The 27,682-nt window shown below is 35.6% G+C and overlaps 2 protein-coding genes across 4 annotated transcripts in view; one reads left to right on the top strand and one right to left on the bottom strand.

Annotated features, from left to right (window-relative positions):
• MIS18BP1 (MIS18 binding protein 1) overlaps window positions 1-8,499 on the top strand; it is a 40,866-nt gene extending 32,367 nt beyond the window's left edge. For both annotated transcript variants that reach the window (XM_036111472.2, XM_078053638.1), the window contains exons 12-15: window positions 1,802-1,950; window positions 6,108-6,195; window positions 7,920-7,974; window positions 8,150-8,499. In XM_036111472.2, the coding sequence (XP_035967365.1) occupies window positions 1,802-1,950; window positions 6,108-6,195; window positions 7,920-7,974; window positions 8,150-8,256 (399 nt within the window). In that variant the 3' untranslated portion in view covers window positions 8,257-8,499. The remainder of the gene's footprint in view (window positions 1-1,801; window positions 1,951-6,107; window positions 6,196-7,919; window positions 7,975-8,149) is intronic.
• FANCM (FA complementation group M) overlaps window positions 1-27,682 on the bottom strand; it is a 108,459-nt gene that overhangs the window by 32,383 nt on the left and 48,394 nt on the right. For both annotated transcript variants that reach the window (XM_078053636.1, XM_078053637.1), the window contains exons 17-23: window positions 25,844-25,966; window positions 24,897-25,053; window positions 22,165-22,271; window positions 20,864-21,427; window positions 14,480-14,855; window positions 12,287-12,578; window positions 11,595-11,746 (exon numbers count right to left, since the gene is read on the bottom strand). In XM_078053636.1, the coding sequence (XP_077909762.1) occupies window positions 11,608-11,746; window positions 12,287-12,578; window positions 14,480-14,855; window positions 20,864-21,427; window positions 22,165-22,271; window positions 24,897-25,053; window positions 25,844-25,966 (1,758 nt within the window). In that variant the 3' untranslated portion in view covers window positions 11,595-11,607. The remainder of the gene's footprint in view (window positions 1-11,594; window positions 11,747-12,286; window positions 12,579-14,479; window positions 14,856-20,863; window positions 21,428-22,164; window positions 22,272-24,896; window positions 25,054-25,843; window positions 25,967-27,682) is intronic.

Genomic DNA, 27,682 nt, shown 5'->3' with positions numbered 1-27,682 from the left:
TTGTCAAGGAGTGCCTGGGTGGCTTAGTCAGTTAAGCATCTGACTTTGGGTCAGGTCATGATCTCAGGGTCCCGGGATCGAGCCCCGTGTCAGGCTTCCTGCTCAGTGAGGCGTCTGCTTCTCCCTCTCCTTCTGCCCCTCCCCCCGCTCATGCTCATTCGCTCTCTCTCTCAAATAAATAAAATCTTTAAAAAAAATTGTCAAGATTGCAGGGAAAAAGTGGGCAAGAAAAAAATTTAAAAGACTGAGTGAATACTTAGGGAGGTGGTTATATTAGCTGACAATCAAAGGAAAACTAAGTAAACCATATGTATATATTCTAAGTTACAGAATCTTTTGTAAAAATAAGTTAAAATATCCACTAACAAAAGCAGTGGAGATACTGATGTAGCCATACATCAGTGGATGTAAAATGAATCATACATTTTGGAAAGCATCATGGCCATGTTCAAGAACCATTAAATTAATTGTATTCATTGGAATTTATCCTAAGAAATTCAAAAGAAGCCAAAAATCTTTTTTTTTTTTTAAGATTTTATTTATTTGAGAGAGCGAGAGCACAGAGAGAGCGTGAGAGGGAGAGCCAGACTCCACACTGAGCAGAGAGCCCAACGCGGGGCTCCATCCCAGGACCCTGAGATCATGACCTAAGCCGAAGGCAGACACTCAATCGACTGAGCCACCCAGGTGCCCCAAAGCCAAAAATCTTGACAGTTATTCATTGCAGGTTTATCTTTACAGCAGCAAACTGGAAGCAATGTATATATCCAATAAGGATATTCTTCATAAACAGTCAAATACAATATAAATATTAATTGCAAATTTGAGACTATTTCTAGAATATAAATGTAAATATTAAGAGTATTAAGATTAATGCAAAAATGGATAGATACAGACAACTGATAGAAGTGTAAAAATTCAGAGTTGTTTTGGTGAGCTGAACTTCGGGGGTAATTTTTTTATTTACTTCTTAATATTGTTACATCATCTCCAATATTAAAAGGCTACACAATGCTTTAAGAATTTAGTAACATCATTATCTGGGGTCTTCCAGCCTATGTAATTATTTATTGCATAGATAATAAAGGGAGGTATTTTAAGGGAGCCATCTGAGGCTCTTACTATGTTCCCTGCATAACAACCATGGTCCTTTAGGGGTTATATCCTTTATATAATTCTACCATCATTTTAGGTTTCTGTAAGGTTTTAATGTAAAGGAAGGTAAAATCTTAATGAAGGATTGAACTGTTTATTGGAAATGTATATACAGAAAAGTTTATTATTGCTTGAGTTCCTCTTAAGTGCCAAGCATAATAATCAATGAATTAGTTCTGTTTTGTTCTGTTTACACAGAGGTAAGCAAACCATGACCCATGGGTCACATCTGGCAGGCCACATTTTTTAGAAACAAAATTTTATTGGAACGCAGACATGTTCATTGTTTACTTAGCTATGTCTGCTTTCATGCTACAACAGCAGAGTTGAATATTTGGGACAGAGACTGTATGGACCACAAGGGCTAAAATAAATACTATCTGACACTTTACAGAAAACATTTGCTGACCCCTGGTCTTTTCACAACTTTTAGAAATAGGCGTCATTGTCTCTGTTTAACACAATAGAACCAAAATTTTTTAAAGGCCAAGGCTCTGTTTTGTAACCACTAATATGTTTAGTTATCTCAGTTGGAAAATTGTAAGGAGGAAAACAACTTATTAGCCCACCCAAAAACATTTAGTGATAATGAGAAATTCCATTTTTAGGGTTGTCTGCTGGCTGGTAATAAATATTTGTTTTCTAGTTGCCAAGTCTCCAGGACAGTGCAGAAGAGGATGATATTCTGCCAAGTATGGACAAAAATCCAACAACTCCATCATCAGTTGTCTTTCCACTGGCAAAAACTCCTCAGTGTCAGCATGTCAGTCCTGGCATGCTAGCCTCTATAAATAGGTAAATATGCATATGATACTGTAATTCTCTGCATCAGCATTTAACATTTCATGAGTTGGGTAGTAGATGTCAGTAATGAGAAGAGTTATTTAAAAAAAAATTAAAGAATAGCTCCTAGAAGTCAGGGATGAACAAGTAGGGATATTGTTCAGTAGTGTAGGACACAGCTCACACTTTACATCAGGATAAATTCCAAATGGATCAGAGTTTTGCATAACAAATTATACTATAAAATATACCTAAAGAAACCTTGGAGGATTATTTGATAATCATTGATTAGTGAAAGTCTTTTCAAACTATGATGCAAGACTCAGAAGACACTAACAAAAAGAATCGTAAAGTCAACCAGGTAGTTTTACCCCGTACCAACTACCATAAGCAATCAAAAGATAAACAGTGATCTGACAAAAGAATATATGGAACTCATCAAAGGAAAAGGCTAATTTTCCTAATGCAGCACTCCTACAAATTAAGAGGAATGGAAAGCCGTTCTCATGCATTACTAGTGAGAAGGTAAATTAGTACAGTCTGTGCAAGCAGCAATTTTTCAGTATCTGTCAAAATTGTAAATACACATGCTCTTTGACCTATCAGACCTGCTTCTCAAATAGTGAATGCACAGCTTATTAGAGTATTGTTTATAATAGCAAAAGACTGGAAGCAACTCAAATGCTAATCAAATTCTGGTACCTTATGTAGCCATAGAAATTAATGAATTCTTTATGTACTATTATGGTAAAATGTTCAAGATATATTAAGTGAAAAAGTTAGATGCAGTGAATTATTTGTGTAAATAGGGGCTGTGTGTGTACTTGTATATGTTATATGTGCGTATATATGTAATTGCTTTTCTTTGATTAAATATATCTGAAAGAATATATAAGAAACTGAAAACATTAGTGATCCTTACAAAAAGGGAACTAAGGTCACTTGGAGATGAGAATAAGAGGGAAACTTTTTGAATTTTGAACTATGTGAATATAGGAACTACTTGAAATACAAATAAAATTAAGAAAAATCAGGGGCGACCAGCAATTGAATGACACAGAGAAAAGATGTAAAGTAATAAATATGAAGCCTGAAAATAAGCCATTCCATTTGGCAATCAAGCAGGACAATGCTGATTTTATGAAGAGTAATCACCATGGGTGTGAGGCAGAGGTCAGATAATAACGCCTGAGAAAAAAGTATTCAGTCCTCTCCTGAAGCTTAGTGAAATTTTAATTTGCATTTATTTGGTAAAAACATAATTTTTCCCCAGCAATCCACAAGATATTTTTTGTTTGTTTTTGATTTAGTATTCATTGCAGGTGAAGGTATATTGAGAGTATAATTTTGGACAAAGTTTTTGGTAAGTACTTTGGCCAAATCATCAAAAGCTTTAAAATGTTCATCCGTTTGGCCCTTGAACTTTGTTCGTCAGTTATAAGGAAATATATTTGGGCAAGTATGTATGTACATTTGTATGAACAAAGATGTTCATCATGAAACATAATACTGAAATGACCTAAATGTCCAGTAAAGTTAAGAAATTAGATTTGTCCATATAATAGAATAATATGTAACAACTAAAAATCATGCCTTCCAGAATTTTTACCAACAAAGAATAATGTTCAGTTGACAATAGATTTTAAAAGCTAAGAAATTAAATTATAAACAATATTCCAATTTACATAACATGTATTCAGAAAGGAAATTTCTTGACTAAAAAACATCACCAGCCATTATCCCTCTAGGTTGTAGAATTACATTGAAGTGAGTTTTGGTGTTTTGGTGTTTTGTTTTGTTTTTTATATCACTTTTACAATGATGGAAATACATCTTTTTTTTCCCCCCGAATAGAACACATGGTGGACTCATTTGTATCATGAATATATGTCCTAAAACTTTTAAAAAATGAGTTTCCTAGGCCTCTACACTATCTCTTGACTCACCAGCTCTAATAATTGGCTTCCTTTTTATTTTAAATAATGAAACAGTTTTATCATTTCAGAAGTGATTTTTTCGTACAGGACAACAGACTCATGAGGTGCTGACCCTGAACAGCTGGCCAGGCTTATTGACTAGCTCTGCAGCACTGTGTGTGGTTCACATTAATATCTTAATACAGTCACACATTTAGAAATTTCTACATGTCAGCTTTAAGGTTGCTTCCAAATTATCATAAAGGAAAGGATAATTGATCATAAAGGATCCTGAAGCCAGGAGAGAGAATTAGAATTGGTGCTCAGCTGGTATTTACTGTCATAAGCAGGACTAGGAACTGTAGGGGAAATGGGAACAGCCGTTCTGTTTGGCTTCAATTTGTGTCTGCAAGTTGAGCCAAGCCTATTTGCTAAGAATGAGGGGGGAAAATAAGCTAAAAAGAAATGACTCAACAGTTAGTTGGAAGCTATAAATTGAGGGTTTTCATCACCAGGTGTATCCTTAAAGTGGTTAACTGTAAGATTCAATTTGGATAGGGAAGGAAGTGAATAGTAGAAAGGAGTGAGAGGTCCATAAAAGGGAGTCCAGGGACAAGAAGTCTCAGTGAATTTTGGAAAAGAGAGGCAGGCAGCAAGACAGTGATTGTAAAGAGCACAAATGGGACAATGAACAATAAGGAAAACCGTAATTTCCTAGAATATTCTTATTCAGTGTTTCCTTTAAAATGTTAGGCTGAAGCATTTTGTCCATCAGTACACCATTGTCTCTTTAAAAATGGAAAAGACAAATATGCTTTTTTTGTTCTTGTTTTTAAGTTTTTAAATTCTAGTTAACATTACAGACATATTAGTTTCAGGTGTATAATACAGTGATTCAACAGTTCCATACAACACCCAGTGCTTATCACAAGTATACTCCTTAATCCCCATCACCCATTTAGCCCATCCGCCCCATCTACCTCCCTTCTGGTAACCATCAGTTTGTTCTCTATAGTTAAGAGTCTGTTTCCTGGTTTGCCTCTTTTTTTTTCCCCCTCATGTTGATCTGTTTTGTTTCCTAAATTCCAGATATGAGTGAAATCACATGGTATTTGTCTTTCTCTGACTTATTTTGCTTAACATACTTTCTAGCTCCATCCATGTGTGTAGCAAATGGAGAGATTTCAATCTTTTTTATGGCTGGGTAATATTCGTGTGTGTGTGTGTGTGTGTGTGTATACACACACACACACACATCTTCTTTATTCATCAATTGATGGATACTTGGGCTGTTTCCATAATTAGGCTGTTGTAGATAATGTTGCTCTAAACATTGGAGTGCAAGATCCCCTTGAATTAGTAATTTTGTATTCTTTGGGTAAATACCCAGTAGTGTCATTGCTGGATTGTAGGGTAGCTCTATTTTTAACCTTTTTTTTTTTTTTAAGATTTTATTTATTTATTTGACAGAGGGAGAGAGGAAATAAAAGCAGGGGGAGTGGGAGAGGGAGAAGCAGGCTTCCCTCTGAGCAGGGAGCCTGATGCCGGGCTCGATCCCAGGAGCCTGGGATCATGACCCGAGCTGAAGGCAGACGCTTAATGGCTGAGCCACCCAGGCACCCCTCTATGACTGAGTTCTTGTGGAACCTCCATACTGTTTTCCACAGTGGCCGCACCAGTTTGCATTCCCAGCAACGGTGCACAAAGGTTCCCCTTTTTCACATCCCCACCAACACCTATTGTTTGTGTTGATTTTAGCCATTCTGACAGGTGTGAGGTGATATCTCATGTACTTTTGATTTGTATTTCCCTGACAGTCATGTTGAGCATCTTTTCATGTGTTTGTTGGCCATCTGGATGTCTTTGAGGAACTGTCTGTTCATGTCTTCTGCCTGTTTTTTAATTGGATTATTTCTTTTTTGGGTGTTGAGTTGTGTAAGTTCTTTATTTTGGATACTGACCCTTTACCAGTTATTTCATTTGCAAATATCTTCTCCCATTCCATAGGTTGCCTTTTAATTTTGTTGATTGTTTTCTTCCCTGTGCAGAAGCTGTTTATTTTGATGTAGTCCCAACAGTTTTTTTATTACCCCAAAAATATATATATATACTTCCCAGAAAATATACTTTTTCCCAGAAAATAATACTTTTTAAAGATCAAAACACATTTTAAATTAATTTTGTCAATTGCTATTCAAGCTGTGGATAGAAGTATGGTAGTTAATTTTGACTTAAAATTTTGTATTCAAACAGGAATGATTGTGATAAATATGTTTTTCGTATGCAAAAAACCCATAAAAGTAAAGGTGGCATTGTCTGGGGCAATATCAAGAAAAAAACAGTAAGTTTATTTATTCTTCATTTATTCATCACATCTATTGAATAACTATAATATATGGCAAATTGTGGAAGTTATAAGTTATGTAAAAGTTCTTGCCCTAAAAGTAAATAGTTAATCTTAGAGAATAATAATTTATGGAGGTACAGTGGAGGACCACCTTATCTCCTGATTGTATATTCCTTCTGACCAGATTATGGCAATCTCTTCCTCCCTCACCCATGTTGAAATATTTATATTGCACACTTGCTAGAGTATAATTCTTCTCAGAGAGTTTCTAAACTAAACATTGGGATTACATAATCACATCCAATCTCTGTGGGTTTCATTTATCCACAGGAAATGGCAGATACTTAAAATCAGCCTGGAGACTAAATTCTTTAAAAGAAATCTCCAAAATTGAGGGTGTAGACAGACTCAGTGATTCTTAGCTTCCCTTTCTCCAGTCCCACATTTCTGGGACTGGAGAATGAAATTTTGGTTTGTTGCAAAGGACCTGGAATCAACATAGTGAGAAAGACTTCATTGGCTTCTAGTCTCTATTTTGCCAGTGAAAAGTTGGATTGTTTTGACAATTGTTTCACAAACTTGAATGTGGATAGGAGTCACCTAGGGATCTTGTTAAACAGATTCTGATCCAGTAGATTTGAGATTTCTGCATTTTTAACAGGCTTCAGGTGATAATGCCTATGTTGCTGAGTAGTAGCAAGATTCTAATCCACTCAGTCTGTTCTCTGCGCAGTGATGAAAAGTTCACATGGATATAGATCCATAAGGACCCTTCCTATTAAGAATTTTTATTTCTTTGTATTTCTGACATCATCCTAACCACTACTGGACTTCTGTTTTTCTTAATGGGTCATAATGTCAGCAGCAGTCTACCAAACTATAATATCCTTGTGATTTAGTCCTATTTTTTTCATAGACTAATATTTTGTAGCTAATGTGTGAGGATAGAAAGAGCAAAGGAGTTAGTGTTAAAAATTCTGATTTCAAGACCTGACTCCCCATACCAGCTTTATAATAAAACAAGCTATTTGGGCTTTCTAATCTCATTTTATTCATGTATGGTTATCGTTGACATGGGAATCGTGATACTGGTTTGATGCCACTGAATGATTTTGAGAGCTAAATGATAGAATAGTGTTTTTGACTCACTTCACAAGAAACAATACATTTATGTCACAACCTGAACATGAGTTTGTATCTCAAAAGTTTGAACTATATTTACCCTTAGTACAGTGGATATACCCTGTCATATTTTCTATTCTATTCCTTTTCATTTTTTAAAGGTAGCCAGCCATGGCCAAAAGTTTAAAAATCATTGATGTAATAAGCAGATATTATACACTTAAAATTTGTCATATAAATTACCATTTTAGACAAGAATTTAAATTTTGCTAGTGTAATGGACTGGAATAAGTACTTAGATTTTGGCAACTGTCAGAGGCCCATAGACTCTCCTTTCACCTCTGCAGCATTAGTTTGTAATATTTTCTTATAGTCATGTTTTCCAGCAATGGGAAACAACTTTGAATAAGTGCTCTTGCCCTAGATAAATTCAACTTAAAAGAGAATTAGACATTTCACAGATAATTATAATGTGATTAGGTATCATTATAGGCATGTGTTCAAGATACTTGGGATGAAGCATGCTTCTTTTGTCTATGTTTGAGGCAGAATTCACAGGAGGTACTATTTAGCTATTAACATGAACTTTCTTGCAGGTTGAAACTGATGAAAAAACTCCAACATCAAGAAAAAAAACCCTGTTTAACAAAGGTAATTTTTCTTTTGTAGCTTAATCTATTACAAGATAGTCTCTTATTAACATGGTACTAAAATTAATTGCTCTCAGATGGGCAGACCTACTATTCAGTTTCTCAGTTCTTTTCAATTTCATTGAAATTGCTTTTAGAAGTATATTAATCTTTTTTTATTAAACTTCTCTTTACAGAATTAGGAGAAAACTCTGGTATTGGAAAACTTTTCACTAATGCTATGGAGTCTTTAGATGAAGAAGAGAAAGATTATTATTTTTCAAACTCTGATTCTACAGAGTAAAAATGAGAAAATATTTCCAGGATTTTTATCAAGAAGATTTTTGTATCTTCTTTTGGAATACACATATTTTCCTTAAAATGTACCTTCATATGAAATTGTGGATTCCTTCTCAAAGGTTTTAGGAGTTTGTATTCAAAGTAAAACATCATTCTGTAAATATTCCTCATTGCTGCAGCTTACTAAAGTATAAGGAAAATTGTTTTGCTTGTATAGATACTTGTAAATTTCTGGGTTTTGCAATATTAAAATATTCTAGGTAAGTCTCTTAAGCATCCAAGTCTGTTTACTTTAAGAAAATCATGTTCCAAACAGATTTTTTAAAAGCTTCCAAGAAAATGTTGCTACCCTTAAGGGATAGGGGAGGGAGAATGAAAAGTAGATTGTTACTGCTGGCTACTGAATTCATGAAAAGCATTTGTTACCACTTGGTATACAAGCCAGAATTGATCTAATGTTTAAATTACATGTTGTTGAAACTATCTGACACTCTTTCTCCTGATTTTTTTCTTAAAACTTGTGATTGGCATATCTATGAAACCTATATAAATTTATTGCTTTTTCAGTATTTTATTAGGTAGAATCAGAGAACAAATTTTGTTGCATTACATCATATTTACATATGCAGACATAGTTTACATTTGGTCTCAATATTAAAAAGTGGATTAGACAAACATTCAAGTAGTTGATCTACCATTGTAAGGAGTCAAGTTAATATGCCATGTCACGGTAAACATTATTTTCCTTTCAGATAGCTCCTTTAGAAATAAACCTTTTTTTAGCTTATTCTGCCACTCTGTTTTGAAATTTGACATAGAATATTTTTCCTGTGGTTATAGTATATATCGACTTACCCTTTCTCTCCAGTTAGACTGTTCAAATAAACTTGGTTTGCTTTTATAATATTTCTATTTTGGTTCTTGTTTGATTACTGGATCATAGAAAGTAAACAGATATGCACTTTGTTACTGGTTCAGCTTGTTGCCTCAAAAAATATCAGAACTTTTAGTAAAAAATACATTTTTCGGGGCACCTGGGTGGCTCAGTCGTTAAGCGTCTGCCTTCGGCTCAGGTCGTGATCCCGGGGTCCTGGGATCGAGCCCCGCGTCGGGCTCCCTGCTCCGCGGGAAGCCTGCTTCTCCCTCTCTCACTTCCCTTGCTTGTGTTCCCTCTCTCACTGTGTCTCTCTCTGTCAAATAAATAAATAAATAAATAAAATCTTTAAAAAAAAAAATACATTTTTCTTGTTTCTTAAGAATTTAGTCAGTAATAATCAGCAGTTATATAACTATAGAATTTATGGAAACACAAGATTTAAAAAGAATATTGATGAGATATTAGACTGAGTTCATAATTGTTCCTGCCACAAAGATTTTAGACGTAGGATGGAACAAATGAAGGGATTATTTTAGAGTGAAATACTGTTGTATAACTTAAGTTGCCAATATTTGGTATAATACCATGCTGTTTAATGTTAATGGATAGTGTTTTTAAGGAGTTAGAAGGTACTTAAATTCCATAATGGGAAACAAAAAGATAATTTTGATATTGCACAGACAACACCAAAAACTGTGGCCTCACCCCCTTCCCCGCCCCCATATTCCCTGTGTCCTGTTGGAACTCCTTCAGTGTCCCTCCTAGTCTACTTTATTGTATCTCAGCTGCCAGGTACCTGCTTAATACCATTTCTTTCCATCAGGTCATAAGATAAGCTAGTATGGCTTAAAGTAACCTCCAAAGGAGTCTTAAAAGTGGCCTCAAAGATGGATTAATAATCAATAGGGCTGATAGTTAAGTGCTACCAATGAGAGTATAAAGAAGGCTACTGCAGCTTAAATATGGATAGAGCTCCATACACAGAAGCATAAATAAATGAAATCCTCTAGGTTAAGTCTCTCACAGCATGTTAATTTATAAAATATTCTGTCTGGTGGTTGGACACAAAGAATTTGAGCACATTGGTATCTGCATGGGAGATGCTCCAAGGTGGTCATCAGCCCAGGTCAATGTGAAGTTAAGGAACTGCATGCTTCTGGCACCCAGGTAGGGACCAAATGTCCCCACCCACATGCATCGCTGACACCATGTAAGCAAAAAGCAGCAGAACAGCACACTGGAACCAGAAAGAAGCCCCTTTCTTCCTTCTACTGACAAAGCTTAAATCATGCCCACTGTAGGGAGAAATGTTCAAAAAATCCAGTCCATTATAGCAAAGCAAGATACTAAAGGGTAAATTTGAGCCTGAGAGATAAATAAATCGGTAACTGCACATGAGCCAATACTTCTCTCTGACTTTGACAGAATTATTGAACAGCAGAACTATGAAATCTGCTCTCAGAAGAATTAAGAATTTATACTACCACAAAGAAGCTAAGTTCACAATTAAGAGTAATTTTTTAGTGAAAATAACTGTATCTAGTTCCTGGATTCTGGTTCTAGATTTCCCAGTAAACTTGAATAAGTCACTTGTTTGTGGGCCTCACTTCTACCTGATGAGAAAAGAGAAAAGCAATTTGAATTAGATGAACTCTGAAGTCCCTGCCTGGTGTAAGGCAAGGAGAACTCTACTGTGAGGTTGGTTCAAATACCCTTCAGTGAATAAAGGACTCTAAATTAAGGGGGGAGACATCTGGTAACATGGAGACATCTTAAAATAGTAATAGCATCACAGACAGACTATTATGGGCACAATGAAGTCCACATTCAACAGCTTATCTATACTAACCAATTTTCCAGGTCTAAGCCAATATTACACTTTGAATATATTTCAACAACAAAAAAAGCATTGTAAGTTGGAATTCATACTAGCAGGATTTGACTATACTTGATTGGGACACTTCTGGTAAGATAATCATACTCCGTTATATTTTCATCTCTCCTAGTTACTCATGAACCATTCACATCTTACACAATATGTATGTAGACTCAGGACATTTAAAATATTCTAGATGATACTATCATTTATATATAGAAAAATTATTTATGACCATTAAGTTGGCAGCAGTCAGACACCTCAACCTATTATGCTAACAAATGGCAAGTACAGTACTATAATCTCTGGAAAATTTCTAAAATACATCTCTAACTCGACCTTTTACCTTCTTAATAGCAACTTCAGTAAACCTTTTTTTATTCAATAAAAAATAAATTTCATAATCTAATCAAAATGATGACTGAACATCAGGTTTTCTTTTAAAATAATTTATAATCTATATAAATATAAATGTACACAATATAAAATAGGAAAATATTCTTTTACATATTTTAAACTGATCATAACAAACCACAGGAGTGATTATTGAAGTACATTTAGTATTGCCAGAGTTCTTTCATAACCTCACCTGAGCAGTATGATCATGCATCAGATTGTAGTCTACCTTGGTTAAGACCATCTGGTAACATTTGCATGTCAAATACATAGTGAATATATCTATATATTTCCTCAGCCTTCTGACGAGTTACTTGTGCATATATGGAGATTTCTTGAGGTGAGCTGAAAAATAAATTAGTAGAACTTTTGACTTGTACAATTTAATATTCTTACTTGCTTAAAGACTACCAAACGTAAAAGAGTTAATATGTCCTTAGCACGAGTTTAAATAAAACATTCTCTATATTTAAAATCATATATAATAATAATTTCAATATCTTACACAGGTTATTTTAATTAAAATAACCTATTTTCTGAAATCTTCCTTTTCAAGCAATAGACAAAAACTAGTAAAATTTACACTGTCACATTTGTCTAGTTCCAGAACTAAATAGCCCAGGAATGTTAGAATGCAAGCTCAAATATAAGAGCTGTCTGTCCAGCTCCCAGAGGACTCTAAGCTCCCTAAAGGCAGTGCCTATTTTTACCCCCCATTAAGATCCGCACCTGCATGCAAACATACTGGCAAGCAAAAAGTCTTCACTAAATGAGATAATCTTAACAGGTGCTATACATCTTTATTTTTAAAAAAATTAAATTTCTGTGAAATACTTCTAAGAATCATTTAAAAGTAACCATCTAAAAATATTAAAACAGACGTACCTGTTAGTCATCTTTTTCACAGAAGAAAACCGGTGACACATATTTAATGCAGTTATATAACTTACATTGGGAATACTCAGATAAAACTGAAGTGCCTCACATTTACTTCTGTTCACCACTGTCGGAACATGAATACCAACATTCTTTCTTTGTTCTACTAAAGACAGTTCCTTTAGCAAATCTGCAGTTTCTTCTTGGCAGGAACTGAAAAGAATTCGGATTCCAGCACCAATTAAGGTAGTCAGCAAGTTGTCATAGCTCTTTGTTCTCCTAAACATCCTGGATGTGTCTCCTAAATATTTCACATTTAGGAAAATGCAAACCTTAGTAACTTACGTTAAGTAGAATTATTAATACTATATATTATTAAAATCCCAAGATTTACAACCATTAAGCAAACTAGTGCCATGTTCTGCTAACGAGAAAGCCTCAACTAAAGATTTAAAGTGATTCTCAAGTATCTGGGAGATAAAATAGGAAAAATTATCTTTATGAGTGTCTTCAATTGGAATTAAACAGGAAGATGAGTCGGCAGGAGAGAGCTTATATTCCTAGCTAATTCATTCCTGAAGACCAACACCATATTACTTATCTCTAAAATTCTTTATAATGCTAGCACTGATGAATAGCTCAAGTATTGGCTTAACTGATATAAAATCTTATATATTTATTCCAAGAGTAACTCAAAACACTGCACACCCATTTTAATGTCATCTTTAATTCTTGCCTATTACTTCCCTAACCTTTCCCATTCATTTCTTTTCATATTCTATCCTCCGTTCTTTTGGGGGCACTTTTCATTATGGAAAAACAAAAAACTTTTTCCATAACTTTTTTTTTCCTGTAACTTTTGCCATGTTACTTTCCTTTTATTCTAAATCTATTTCCTTTATATAAAGGATATGTTGGTAAAGAGGAAATTATAGAATTTTAGCATTAAAAGGACCCAAGAGATCACTTAATCTGAAGTCCTCACTTGTGGGGGGGTGGGGGAGGGAGAAAGAAAAAAAAAAACTTGGCTACTGAAAGAGTGACTTATCCAAGGCCGCATAGTTTACCAGTGACAGCATGAGGATAAAAAGGTACAATGCTAGGGGCACCTGGGAGGCTCAGTCGTTAAGCATCTGCCTTCGGCTCAGGTCATGATCCCAGGGTCCTGGGATCGAGCCCCCATCGGGCTCCCTGCTCCGCGGGAAGCCTGCTTCTCCCTCTCTCACTCCCCCTGCTTGTATTCCCTCTCTCGCTGTCTCTCTCTGTCAAATAAATAAAAATCTTTAAAAAAAAAAAAGGTACAATACTCAATTACCAACTCAATATTTTATATAAACTACATTATTTCCTTTTACTATATACTGTGCGACTGCATAATTCTTGAGTTCTTCCATACTGGCTTTTGCCTGCATGATTTCACTTAGTCCTCATAATATCACAAGATGAATAAAACAAGTATATTATTAACCCCTCAGAGGGAGTGATTTGTCAATGCAACATCACATAGCTATTGTGACACCAGAATTCAGTGTGTCTTCTGATTCCATATTCCATGACCTTTTCTATCATTCTCAGGGCTCCCCCTACAATTAAGTATCACCCAAAGAAATTCCCTAATTGAAGCTCGTATGCACCCATTTCAGCTCCCTAATAAGAACTCCCGAATATTCAGCTGAACACCCTTATGTCTCAAATCTGCTCTTCTCTGATACTCATAATTTCAGTAAGAAGCACCACTACCTAACTAGCTGCCCAGTGAAAGAAATCAGTCTAATCGATTACAGTAATTCTTGCCTCCTTCCACCAACTACTGCTAATCCTGTGTCCTAATTCCCCTAAATCCTCCTCCTTTTGCCCACTACTGCCTTAAGGTCCTATCCTTTCTGGAGCTCCTGAAAAAAGGCATGACTGGTTCACTTGCCTTCAATTTCTCACCCTTTAACTGTCAAACTGCATTTAAACACAATGACTAAAAAAATCCAGAAATAAAGAAACCTATTTATGAAGCTAATAAGAATAGCAGCATAAAATAAACACAATGACTAATGAAAAACATTATGGCTTTATATAAACATAAAGTGACATTTTTGATCAGGTATTTGTATTTTAAGAGTTTTCCACATCCTGACAGTAGAAGAGTGAACTAAATAATAGTTGAGTTCCTTTACAGCCTTATAAACAAAAACATTTAAAAATACAAACCTGTTTTCTCTCTGTCCTTCTCCACAATCACACATATTCTTTCAAACATGGTCTGTAGGTACTGGATCTGGTCAATGAGTTTGTTCTTATTGATACTATTTAACATCTCAGATTGAGACCTCCTTTCCACCACCATGCGGTTACTCACAATGTAATCACAACCATTAAGAGGACAAACCTCTACTTGTAAGCCATGAATTGCTCTTAGGGAAGAAATTACTTCGGATCCAGAAGTGATTTCACAACTATCTACAAGAATACAAGTTCTTTGGCCTTCCTGTGGAAGTCTAAGAGAAGCATGTGCGCTAGCCAAATGTGGTTTTGAATTGGAACAGTTTGCCACTGAAGTTCTTGAATCCTCCAGTGTACTACCAACCTGAAAAGGTGGAAAATATTGATAACAATCAGGTTAAATATATATTAGTGCCATAAACTTCTAACACCTGAAGTTGATTTTCCTAATATTACTATTTCCTCTTTTTAACTGTTTTTTCTTCCTTCCATATGATCAAAGTGACTATATACATGAAGGACCAAGCTACCACTTCACACCTAGTAGGATGGCTATAATGAAAAACAAAACAAAACAGTAAAATAAATGTTGTCAGAATGTGAAAAAACTGGAACATACATTGCTGTTGGGAATGTAAAATAGTTCGGCCAATGTGAAACACAGTTTGGCGATTCCTCAAAAGTTAAACACAGAATTACTATATGACCCAGTAATTCCACTCCGGGTCTATACCAAAAAGAACTGAAAACAGACTCAGATACTCATTTGCCAATTAATTTTGGAAAATTCTCGGGGCACCTGGGTAGCTCAGTAGTTAAACGCCTGCCTTTGGCTTAGGTCATGATCCCAGGATCCTGGGATCGAGCCCCACATTGGGCTCTCTGCTCAGCGGGGAGCCTGCTTCTCCCTCTCCCACTACCCCCTGCTTGTGTTCCCTCTCTCGCTGTGTCTCTCTCTGTCAAATAAATAAAATCTTTAAAAAAAAAAAAAATTCTCAGCCGTTGCCTGTTCAAATATATCTTCTAACCTGTTCTTTTCCTTAATTCCAGTTATGTGTATCTTAGACTATTGGATACCAGTCCCACAGCTCTTGGATGCTCCATGCTGTTTTTCTTTTTCACCCTTTTTTTGTGTTTCATACTGGGTTAATTTCTATTGGCCTAGCTTTAAGTTTGTTGGCTCATTCCATTATTGTGTTTGAGTCTACTGATGGGCTCATTAAAGATATTCTTCATCACTCTTACCATGCTTTCCATTTCTAGAATTTCCACTTTCTTGTTCTTTATATTTTCCATTTCTGGAATGATGGTCTCTTTCTGTTCATGCATGTTTGTTTTACTTTTCCACTAGAACCTTTAACATATTAATCAAGGTTATTTTAAAATCCCTGTCTGGTATTTCTAGCATCTGAGTCATACCTGAATCTGGTTCTTGAAAATGTTTTTTTCTTCCTTCTATATATGTTGTAACTTTTGGTTGAAAGCCAAACATCTTGTGTAAGACAGTAGTAATTAAGGTAAATGGCCTAGAAATAAGTATGCCTTTTGGGGGGGGGGAAGGCTAGGCCTTTAGTGTGTGGGGTTTAACCAATCTAGTCAAAATGAGTTTAGGGTTTTGTTTTGTTTTGTTTTTTTTGTCGGGGAGAGAGCACGTGCACACAAACAGGGGGAGCGGCAGGCAGAGGGAGAAGCAGACTCCCTGCTGAGCAGGGAGTCCGATGTGGGACTCGATCCCAGGATCCTAGGATCATGACCTGAGCTGAAGGCAGACGCTTAACTGACTGAACCACACAGGTGTCCCGGTTTTCTTATTGCTATGATTACCCTAGGTACAATCAGATGCTTCAAACTCCCATAGTGTTACTCTGTATTTAGGGTGGGGACAGGGTTTTTCAGATGATTCCTCTAAACGGTCTCTCAGCTTTAGCTCTTCTCTGTGAGCCTGCACCTCAGAGAGCTTCTCTCTTCACACTCTTGTCCCTCTCAGCAGTTGATTGCTTTCATTTGTTACTTGGTGCTTGCCAGCCTGGCTGGAGGGAACGTTAGATACATGAGGTGGCATGGCGGCAGCAGGGTGGGGGGCACTTCTACTTTCCTGCTTCAGCCTGAGCAGGACTTGTGTCCCTGTCTCAGAAATAGGATCTTTTCAGTGATCCTGCCCTCCCTCCCAGTGGTTGGAGATCTCTAATGTTCTAGGCCTAAGATGTTTTCATACTCCTGTCTTAGATATAGAACAGTTTTTCCTTTTTGCCTTCTTCCATCTGCAAAGGATCTTCACCTAGGCTCTAAGGTGTAACTATAAGGTTGGCTACTCATCCCCAGCAGCTTAAACCTTTTTGTTCTATAGGGGAAATGGAGAAGGAACCAGATGGGGTTTGCTGCCTCTTCCACAGTAACTGCTGGTCACTTCCCCCAGTGCGTGGCATCAGCAAGGAGGCTTTCTCTGATGCTCAGTCCTTCCTGTGAACACCTGATTGATTCTATGGAGACTAGCCCATGAGGGGTTATGAATTCCTGTCTACAACTCCCAAGGGTTCTAAACTCTCATGCTAGTTCATTGCCTTTTGCAATTTTCAGCTGAATTCTTCTTACCGAATTATATAGTGCCCAGTGACTGTCCCAAATCAACTGGTCTCTCATTGGAGACACTTGTCTTTCCTTAGAAATGAGGCTCATTGGTTTCCCTACAACCTCAGCTCCATAATAGTTTCAAGTAAAACCATGATTCTGTGGATTATCTGGCTTTTTGTTGTTGTTGTGACTAGGATGGGAACAATGTTCTTTCCAGTTTTCTACATCCTAAGCTAAAGATGGAAGTCCTGATCACTGAGAAGTAATCTTCAAAATAATTCAGTATTCAATTTCAAAAAAACTGCACTAAAGAACCAAAAGAGAACATTGGGAATACTTAGTTATTTTGAAGTAGAAAATGGCTTCCTAAATATGATACTGAAGTTCAGAAACTGTAAAGAAAAATATTGACTGTATAAAAAAGTTACCTCTTCCCAAGGCAAAACCCACCATAAAAAAAAATTACCTCATGTTCTTACCCCTCCTAACTTCAAGTGAGAAGAATCATACTACACTGGAATGTAGTATAAGTAACAGAAGAAAATTTAAAACACATTTCTGTAAAAATCTATTTATCCTTTTTCACAGTCCTCAAAGTATTACTAGATGTAACCATTTTTTAGTTAGAGCATGCCAATGTAGAAATGTAGCTAGTGCTTCTGATTTTCAGAGGACTGTGCATATACAGATCTTTCTCAATGTATGATGATAGGATTACCTCTCAATAAACCCATCATAAGTTGAAAAGATCAATCAAGAAATGGGCAGAAGACATGAACAGACATTTCTGCAAAGAAGACATCCAAATGGCCAACAGACACATGAAAAAGTGCTCAACATCACTCGGCATCAGGGAAATACAAATCAAAACCTCAATGAGATACCACCTCACACCAGTCAGAATGGCTAAAATTAACAAGTCAGGAAACGACAGATGTTGGCAAGGATGCGGAGAAAGGGGAACCCTCCTACACTGTTGGTGGGAATGCAAGCTGGTGCAGCCACTCTGGAAAACAGTATGGAGGTTCCTCAAAAAGTTGAAAATAGAGCTACCCTACGACCCAGGAATTGCACTACTGGGTATTTACCCCGAAGATAACAAATGTAGTGATCTGAAGGGACATGTGCACCCCAATGTTTATAGCAGCAATGTCCACAATAGCCAAACTATGGAAAGAGCCAAGATGTCCATTGACAGATGGATAAAGAAGATGTGGTATATATATACAATGGAGTATTATGCAGCCATCAAAAAAACCGAAATCTTGCCATTTGCAATGACATGGATGGAACTAGAGGGTATTATGCTAAGTGAAATAAGTCAATCAGAGAAAGACAAGTATCATATGATCTCACTGATATGAGGAATTTGAGAAACAAGACAGAGGATCATAGGGGAAGGGAGGGAAAAATGAAACAAGAGGAAACCAGAGAGGGAGACAAACCATAAGAGACTCTTAATCTCAGTAAACAAACTGAGGGTTGCTGGAGTGGAGGGGGTGGGAGGGATGGGGTGGCTGGGTGATGGACATTGGGGAGCATATGTGCTATGGTGAACATTGTGAATTGTGTAAGACTAATGAATCACAGAGCTGTACCCCTGAAACAAAAAATACATTATATGTTAATTAAAAAATTTTTAAAAATTGAAAAGATCATTAAGGGGAAAATGCATTTAATACACCTAAATTGCTCAGCATACTTACACTGGCCTATTGCTGGGCAAAACCCATCTGATACGAAGCCTATTTTACAATAAAAGTGTTGAATATCTCATGTAATTTATTGAATACTGTACTGAAAGCGAAAAACAGGATGGCTGTATGCATACAGAAAGTTACAAGTGTATCAGTTGTTTATGTTCATAATTGTGTAACTGACTGGAAGCTGCAGCTGCCAGCATGACCTGGGAGTATCAAACTGCAAGCTGCTGGCCCAGGACAAGATCAAAATTCAAAATTTTAAGTATGGTTTCTACACAATGCATATTGCTTTTGCACCATCATAATGTCAAAAAATTATTAAAGTTGAACCATCTTAAACCCAGGGGCATATTATCTACCGTGACCCTTGGGATTATTATCCTTATACTAAGCTAAGGATACTGAGGCTCAGAAAATTAATTAGCCTCTAGTTCTTCAATCTATTACAAGACTTGATCTAGTCACCTTTATTCTAATTATGCCTTGAAGAAACAACTTTGTGCAAAAAAGCCTGGGGACAACTTAAAACTGGAAACATTCCGATGCCTAGGTGGCTCAGTTGGTTAAGCCTCCGACTCTTGATTTCAGCTCAGGTCATGATCTCAGGGTCGTGGGATTGAGCCCCATGTTGGACTCCACTGGGCATGGAGCCCAAGATTGTCCCTCCTCCTCTGGGCATGGAGCCCAAGATTGTCCCTCCTCCTCTGGGCATGGAGCCCAAGATTGTCCCTTTCCCTCTTCCTCTGCCCCTCCTCTCTTTCTCTCTCTCTCTCAAATAAATAAATCTTTAAAAACAAAAACCAAAAAAACTGGAAACATCAAAGAGCTACAGTGCTGATACAAGAGCATGTTGCTAAGGCAGAATGGCCTGAAACACCCGGAATAAAATATTTAGAGAAACAGAAGTTTAGGTCTAGGTCTCTCTCCAAGATGACAATCAAGGAAAGGAATGTCATGTACAGTTAAGAGATTCCAATTACTGAAACTTTAACCCCTATTTTAACAAAACTACTATAATTATAAACTCTTAAAAACTGAAAGTGGCTTTAGGGATTATTTCAGCAATAACAAGACAGGGAGAAGCCAGAAACTGGACTATTTGGCCATTCTAAAAAGAGAGAAATTTAAAGGAAGGAAATCAGGTAGTAGTCCCTAAACTTCTCTCCCCAATAGAGAGAGTTACATATCTGAAACAGGGGAAAGAAAAGTTAATCTGTGGGGAACTAGTTCTGAGCATGTAATTTCTGCTAACTTTATTTTGCAGGAAGCCCATTTTCCTACATTCTTTTTATAAAACTAGCAAGTTTCCTTACAGAGTTTTATTAAGAAAACTATTATCACACTTAAAAAAATTAAAACCTAAGCATCCTTATATGAATTATCAATATAATTTAGCATGCTATTTTCTTGTTTAAAGAATTTCACCACTGGGGCGCCTGGGTGGCTCAGTCGTTAAGCCTCTGCCTTCAGCTCAGGTCATGATCCCAGGTCCTGGGATCGAGTCCCAATTTGGGATCCCTGCTCAGCGGGGAGCCTGCTTCTCCCTCTCCCTCTGCCTGCCGCTCTGCCTACTTGTGATCTCTCTCACAAATAAATAAAATCTTTAAAAAAAAAAAATATTTCACCACTTGCTAATTTTTCTTTGACTTATTTAACACAAAACACAAAAGAAAGCAAAACAACAGGGGCACCGGGCTGGCACAGTCGGAAGAGCATGTGACTCTAGACTTTGGGTTTGTGAGTTCAAGCCCCACACTGGGTATAGAGATTACTAAAAAAAAAATAAATAAACTTAAAAAAAAAAAAGCAAAACATCTAGGGGCGCCTGGGTGGCTCAGTTGGTTAAGCGACTGCCTTCGGCTCAGGTCATGATCCTGGAGTCCCAGGATCGAGTCCCGCATCGGGCTCCCTGCTCGGCAGGGAGTCTGCTTCTCCCTCTGACCCTCCTCCCTCTCATGCTCTCTGTCTCTCATTCTCTCTCTCTCAAATAAATAAATAAAATCTTTAAAAAAAAAAAAAAAAAAAAAAAAAAAAGCAAAACATCAAAAAAACTCTTTTGGTAAACATATGAAGGCTTTTTCTATAATTTGATCCATACCTTCAAATGAACTGGAAATTTTCTACAGTTTTTCTGTGAATCAACAGTAGGAAATGACGGTGAGGTAGCTTCAATTTTATTACAGCTCTGAGGTTTGAAGTCCGAGACATCAGAAACTGCATCCTTTAAATGAAGTGGTGTCTGTCGTCTCTGCTTCAGTGACTGATTAACAACTGGAGCAGAATGGTCCTTGTACTGCAATGAAGACCCAAAACGCACTATATTCAAACAATGGTCCTGCTGTTCGCTCTTATTAATAGTACTTGGGTTAACCATAATACTGGATTCTTTTTTATCATTTACAATGTTTTCCTCCTCACTTGAATCATCTGGTAAAATAATTCTGGATAATTTCTTTTTTGAATGGGCACAATTTTGTCTCATCTCCATTTGTTTTAGCTTTACTGCATGTCGGGTTTTATATTTTTTACTCCCACTTGCAAAGCAATCTTCAGTTATGTTAAAATCAACACACACTTCTTCTTCACTTGACTGGCTTTTGTAAGACTCATCTTCATCAATACAAAAACTATCTTCTAAGTAGGTTTCATCTTGCTCAGGAATCTATAGTAAAAATACATTATACATTATAAATTTCTTTCATAAAATCAGTATGTATTTAACATTCTTTTAAGTACATGAGATCTTTATGAGTATTTCACTTTATCAATTCAGTCACTTGCACTCAATCAACATATACTGACTATATTCTTTATGAAAGAAAAGGGGGAGACTGAGATTTAAAAAAAGAATGATTTACCCTCTAAAAATTTATAGTCCATTGTTGGTAGCCAGAAAAATAAACAATAATTTATAAACAATGTGGATAAGTGCTACATAACAAACACAATGGAAGTATAGAGATATGAATGACTGTATTACCAGGCTGAATATTGGCAATTTGTAAACAAAGAAGACTAATGTGAAAATGTTGCCCATAAATGGAAAATAATCTATAATTTTTAGAATATAACATCTTTATAAAAAATAATTTTCAAGAGAAACAAGAGAACATACAAGAATTAAATATTTAACAGTTATGATGAAGTTCTATTCACTTCTTTTAAATATTCTTCTAACTGGAAAACAATTCAATAGTACATTCTAATTGGCTCAAATTGAAGATAGGATAATTTGATCAAATTAGGAATAAAAGGCATTAAGTCCACCTTCCTGACTCGGCAGAAATTATCCCAAATACTCTAACAGTCCAGTTTTAGAAACAATGGGGGCTTCATTAACAGGAACACATTTCAACACTCTCATCAAGAAATTCTCTACTATATTTCTATAGTTCATACCTGTGAGAAAATATTTATGTTGTTATGTTTCTTACGGACCATTTTATACCGATTGCTCATCAATGGACTGCGCAAAGATTTCATGTAAATAGCTCTCATTTCAGAATCTGTGTAAAGATAAGAATTTCAAGTAGCAAAATTATTTAAATGAAAACTAGTAAAGTATTTAACTTTGACCTATCTCAAATTTACATAATTCAAGCCTTGTGGAATTATTTCACACAAAAAATACTTAATATGTATTGAAACAAGTCTAAAAACAATTATTAAAAAATGTAAAGTTAGTTCGCCTTTGAAATCAGACCAGCTGGTTGGATGATTGTGACAATTTATTTAAGCTCTCTACCTTAGCTATCTCTCTCCTCTGAAAATGAGTTTTAAGACAGTGCCTTTTCATGAAAAATAAATGTATATGAAGAACTTGAGGACTGTACTTGATATATAGAAAATACTGAATAAAACACAAGAAATTCAGGCAAAAAAGAAAGCATATGCTTAAAAACATCAAAAGGCACAGGTAATAGTAAGTATGTTTCATAATTTTCAGTCAAGCGAAAACTGGGAAAAGCGTAAGTTTTTATTGATGTCTGCCCCTTTTTTTAAGGTTATAATCAGAAAGCAATTTTATTTTGTTTCCCATTTTCCCTTACATTTTTTGGAGTGATTAATTAACTTAGGTTATTTTCAGAGATAACACTGATAATTTAATGACCATGGGGCTCGGAACCAGGTGTATAATTTTTTCTTTGAATAATATTTCCTTTATCTCCATTCCATAGCATAGCTATCAACTACTAGATATCCACCTGATTACTTCCTACTCATGCTAAATCCCTATAAACTTAGTGAGACCCTTACTTCTAGTTTCTTAGAAGAACTCAGAATCAAGGAGCTTTCAGAGAATTTTGTTTCATAGATTTTTTTTTGTATAATGTACATACAGTAAAATTCATCTTCCTTTACTGTACAGTTGTGTCTTGACAAATGTATCGTTACAACAAACAATAACCTATTTGCTGTCCCTATAGTTCTACCTTTTCCCAAATGTCATATAAATGAGAAAACAAAAAACTCTGAAATCCTCCATATTTCGAATGCACTACATCTAACATGGAGTTTCAGGGGCACCTGGCTGGCTCAGTCAGAAGGGCATGCAACTCTTGATCTTGGGGTCATGAATTTGAGCCCCACGTTGGGTGTAGAGATTACTAAAAAAAATTTTAAACTTTTTAAAAAATTTAAAAAATAAAATGGAGTTGCTGATCTCCCTTCTCTCCATCCTAAGGGCTCTACCTGCAGCCTGCCCAATATCAGATGACAACAACAACTATGTCCTTCCTGTTGCTCAAACCCACTGACTCCTCTTTTTTTTCTCAAATCCATCAGAAAATCCTGTCAGCTGTAAATATCCCGAATCCAATCTTTCTCACATTTGCACTGCTACCACCTTGGTAAACACCACTAGCATTCCTTAGATTACTGCAATAACCTTCTAAATGGTCTCTTCTCCCACCTTTGCTCCCCTGCAGGCCATTCTCAACACGGAAGCTAAAGTGATACTGCTGCAATAAGTCAGACCAGGAGCTGGCTACTCATTACTTCTCTGATCTCACTTCCTACCACTCCGCAGCTCCATCGTTCAATTCCAGTCACAGAGCTGTTTCTGGAACATGCTGCACATTCCTGCCTCGGGGCCTGTCTACTGGTTGTTGTCTTTGCATCAACATTCCCCACAAGATTATACTGTAAACCTCCAAAAGCCGCTCCGTTCATGAACATCAAGAGCATAATACTAAGAACTCTTATTCTGCAAATCATATCAGTATCAAGGACATAGTACCAAGAACTTAGTCTCTAAGACCTTTTGTCTTTAAAGTAGCCCTTGGGAAAATCTGTTGTCTTAAATCATGACAGAGTACAAGAGCAGAATAAATGGCAAGACCTGTGAAAGATTAGAACACTGAGAAGCACACCAGAATCTTCCCTATTTCTATTACAGCCAATCTGAATCATCTGCAATTAATGTATTATATATAAGATCTGCTCAGGCATTGTTTGGAGACACCGTTTTCCAAAAGTAGATCTCCCTTACTTGGCAAATTTAATAAATTTAGGTTTGTATCTCATCTGCTATTAACAATCAGCATTGCTCAAGTCCTCATCTCCTTCTAGTCTTTGATCATATATCACCTTCTCAATGAGACCTGCCCCTAATTACCTTATTTAAAATTACTGCTTGTCCATTATTAATACCCCCAGCCCCTGCCACTCCAAATCCTCATCTTACTCATTTTTTTCATTTTTCTGTAAATTGTTTGTCTTATAACATACTAAATAATTCAGTTATTATGTGTATTCTTTGTCTCTTTCCATTCACATGTTAGCTTCACAAGGGCAGAGATTTTTGTCCACTTTGTTCACTGATACAGCTTTCTCAAGAACCTTACAGAGTACCAGCACACAGTAGTCACTACACTTGTTAAATGAACATTTGCCACTGAGCCAGCCAGACCATTCTGGTGAGAAATGATCAAATTAGCAGAAGCCTATAAACAACCAAATCTAAAAAAACAGCAAATAGTACAGAATTTGAATGAAAGTGACCAAATATTTCACACATACCAAATTTACTTCCTTGTAAAGTTCTTTAAAAACTGACTAAAATATCTAAATATAACCACATTAAAAGCACTGAAAATTAAAAGAAAAAGAAGCATCATTATATCATTTACCATTTATAGCCTGTGAAAGTTGAGTTTCATCATTTAAGAAGTCAAGTAATGAGGAGTCTTGTTCATTTTCTGACTCATCATTTTCATCTGATGAAATGTACTCTGCCTCTTGTTGGGAGAGTTCTGCTTCGTCATCTAAAAACCTCCTAGCTGCAAGCTGTGACAAATTAGAAAACATGGAGACACCTTAAGGAAATCACTTACTTTCTTAAATAACTGGAAATAGTTCTGTAAAATGGATTTTTTTGCCAATGCTTTTAAGACAAAAAAGAAAAAGAAAACTGCAAGAAGAAATGACAAAGTAGCACACCTATTTAAAATTTCTGATAATTCTATTATAAGGAAAATACAGCACATGTCAGCATGTCAGCTTGCTGAATATTTCTTAATAAGCATAAAGTCTCCCGAGTCTTCTGGCTAATTAATTTTGCCAGGAAAACTACTGCACCACAAAAAGACTATTCAGAAAAAAAAAAAGGTGCTGAGACTTCTTTACTAAGGATTTGATTATTGCATAGAGATAAGAAAAACGATGTAATGACTGTAAAAGCAAATATTCTAAAACTCAAGATTTCTGTCTCTGTATTTTTTCAATTTGAGTCTTAAATTTTCAATAAAGTTTCTTCATTTAGTCATTTAAAATAACAAAATACAGAAAGATAGTTTCAAAACAAGAAAGAAACAAAACTATCACCTTGAGATTTTAATTCCATTTAGTAAAACAAGTAAAATTAGGGTCAAAATATTTTGAATTTTTGAATTGTTTTCTATGAAGAAATTATAGTGAGAAATCTACTCCTACGTAAAATCTAATTTTTATTAATATATATAACTTTATATATACAATCATATATATATAACATATATTAAATATAAATATATATGCAAAATTATATATATATATACACATATATATATATATGAATAAGAAAATGAAAAAAGTTTACCTTAAGGTGACTCTTTCGGACTTTCATGCCCCTTTTTGCAGTCCTGTTCTGATCCCTGAAGTCTTCTAATTGTGGATGTCGTTTGTGAAAATTCTCACTTTCATCACTAGATGATAATTCTAACTATAATAATTCAATAAAATTCTTGCATAAGAAAATATAATGAAATTGTATTTTAATGTATTTCTCATGGGTTATTAGTTTTATTTTCAATTTTTTCTTTTTAAATAGTTGACCTAACATTTTTTTTTTTTAGAAAAGTAAAGTACTCTCACAACTCAGAGCCATGTTAAAAATACATAATACTTACGAATTTAAAAGTTAGGGGAGGCTGGGTGACTCAGTCAGTTAAGCATCTGCCTTCAGCTCAGGTCATGATCTCAGGGTCCTGGGATCAAGCCCCAGGTCAGGCTCACTTCTTTATCTCCCTCTGCCCAACACCCTCCCCCACCCACACTCATGTGCGCTTTCTCTCTCTCTCAAATTAATAAATAAAATCTTTAAAAAAAAAAGAATTTAAAAGTTAGGTGATACTAAGAACTAAAATACTAAATTAGGTTATATAGTAATACTAGTATAGTATTCATTCAATTTAGTATTATATCAAATTTATTTGATAAAAACTTGTTTTAGTTTAACTACCTCCTCTAGAAGATCCTAAAGGTCTTTACAAAAATTAATTAAGCCTATAAATATAGCTATCAAAATCAGTCCAAACATACAGGAGTCCTTTCAAACCAAGAAACCAATAAAACCGTAACAAATTTTGATAATGAAACCTATCACTTTCTCTCTTACAAAATAATATAAAAACAGGGCTCAGTTGGTTAAGCGACTGCCTTCGGCTCAGGTCATGATCCTGGAGTCCCGGGATCGAGTCCCCCATCGGGCTCCCTGCTTCTCCCTCTAACCCTCCCTCCTCTCATGTGCTCTCTCTCTCATTCTCTCTCTCTCAAATAAATAAATAAAATCTTTAAAAATAATAATAATATAAAAACAATCAAAAGAATAAGACATTTACCAAAATAATTTCAATTAACAGGAATAATTTTACTTTAAAATGGATTGATCATCAGCATTATCAATATTTTAATTCATTTATGACGAGTTAAGGTAGCAAGTTAAAGCAATTTTTCTAGTGAAGTATTATAGGAGTATACAAAGTGAGTATGAATTGATTACATATTTTTATTAATTTTGCGGTTTATCCTAGATTACATTAGAGAATTAAAAAACACAAGATTTCCTAATCTCAACATTTCCTACACATATCAGCTTATAGCTGATAACAACTGAACATCCTTAGCCTACCCAAACTTCAGATTCAAATAGTCACCAATGCCTGCCAGACACTGGCACTTCACTATTCCACAAAATCCTCAAACTCAAACATATTCAACACTGAATTTATCATCTTTTTATATTCTCTAAATTTGTGACACATATTCCAAACAGCCCTAGCCAAGAAACAGACTCTCATCTTGAACTCCTTCCTTTCCTTCTTTCAAACCCAGTCAGTAAGGAAATGAAAGAATAAGACCTTCCAAAAACTGACCCTGATGTTTTTCCAATTTTACTTCCTGGCACTCTGTCTTTACCATCTAATAATAAAGATGGTATTTCCCTGCTTCGTGTCATTCTTTAAGCTGCTTGCTCTGTTGGCAATGCTTTCCCTCGCCTCACTGCCACATATGCTTTAAGATTTAGCCAAGGTATTTATTATCTTCAAGAAACTTTCCAGAACTCCCAAGGACTAGGATAAGGGCTTATCATTTTTTATCACTTATTAAAAATTATATTGAATAAATAAATAAATAAATAAATAAAAATTATATTGAA

Source organism: Halichoerus grypus, chromosome 8, assembly GCF_964656455.1.
Source record: "Halichoerus grypus chromosome 8, mHalGry1.hap1.1, whole genome shotgun sequence".
Taxonomy (NCBI): Eukaryota; Metazoa; Chordata; class Mammalia; order Carnivora; family Phocidae; genus Halichoerus; species Halichoerus grypus.
This window is presented reverse-complemented; position numbering and strand designations above follow the sequence as displayed.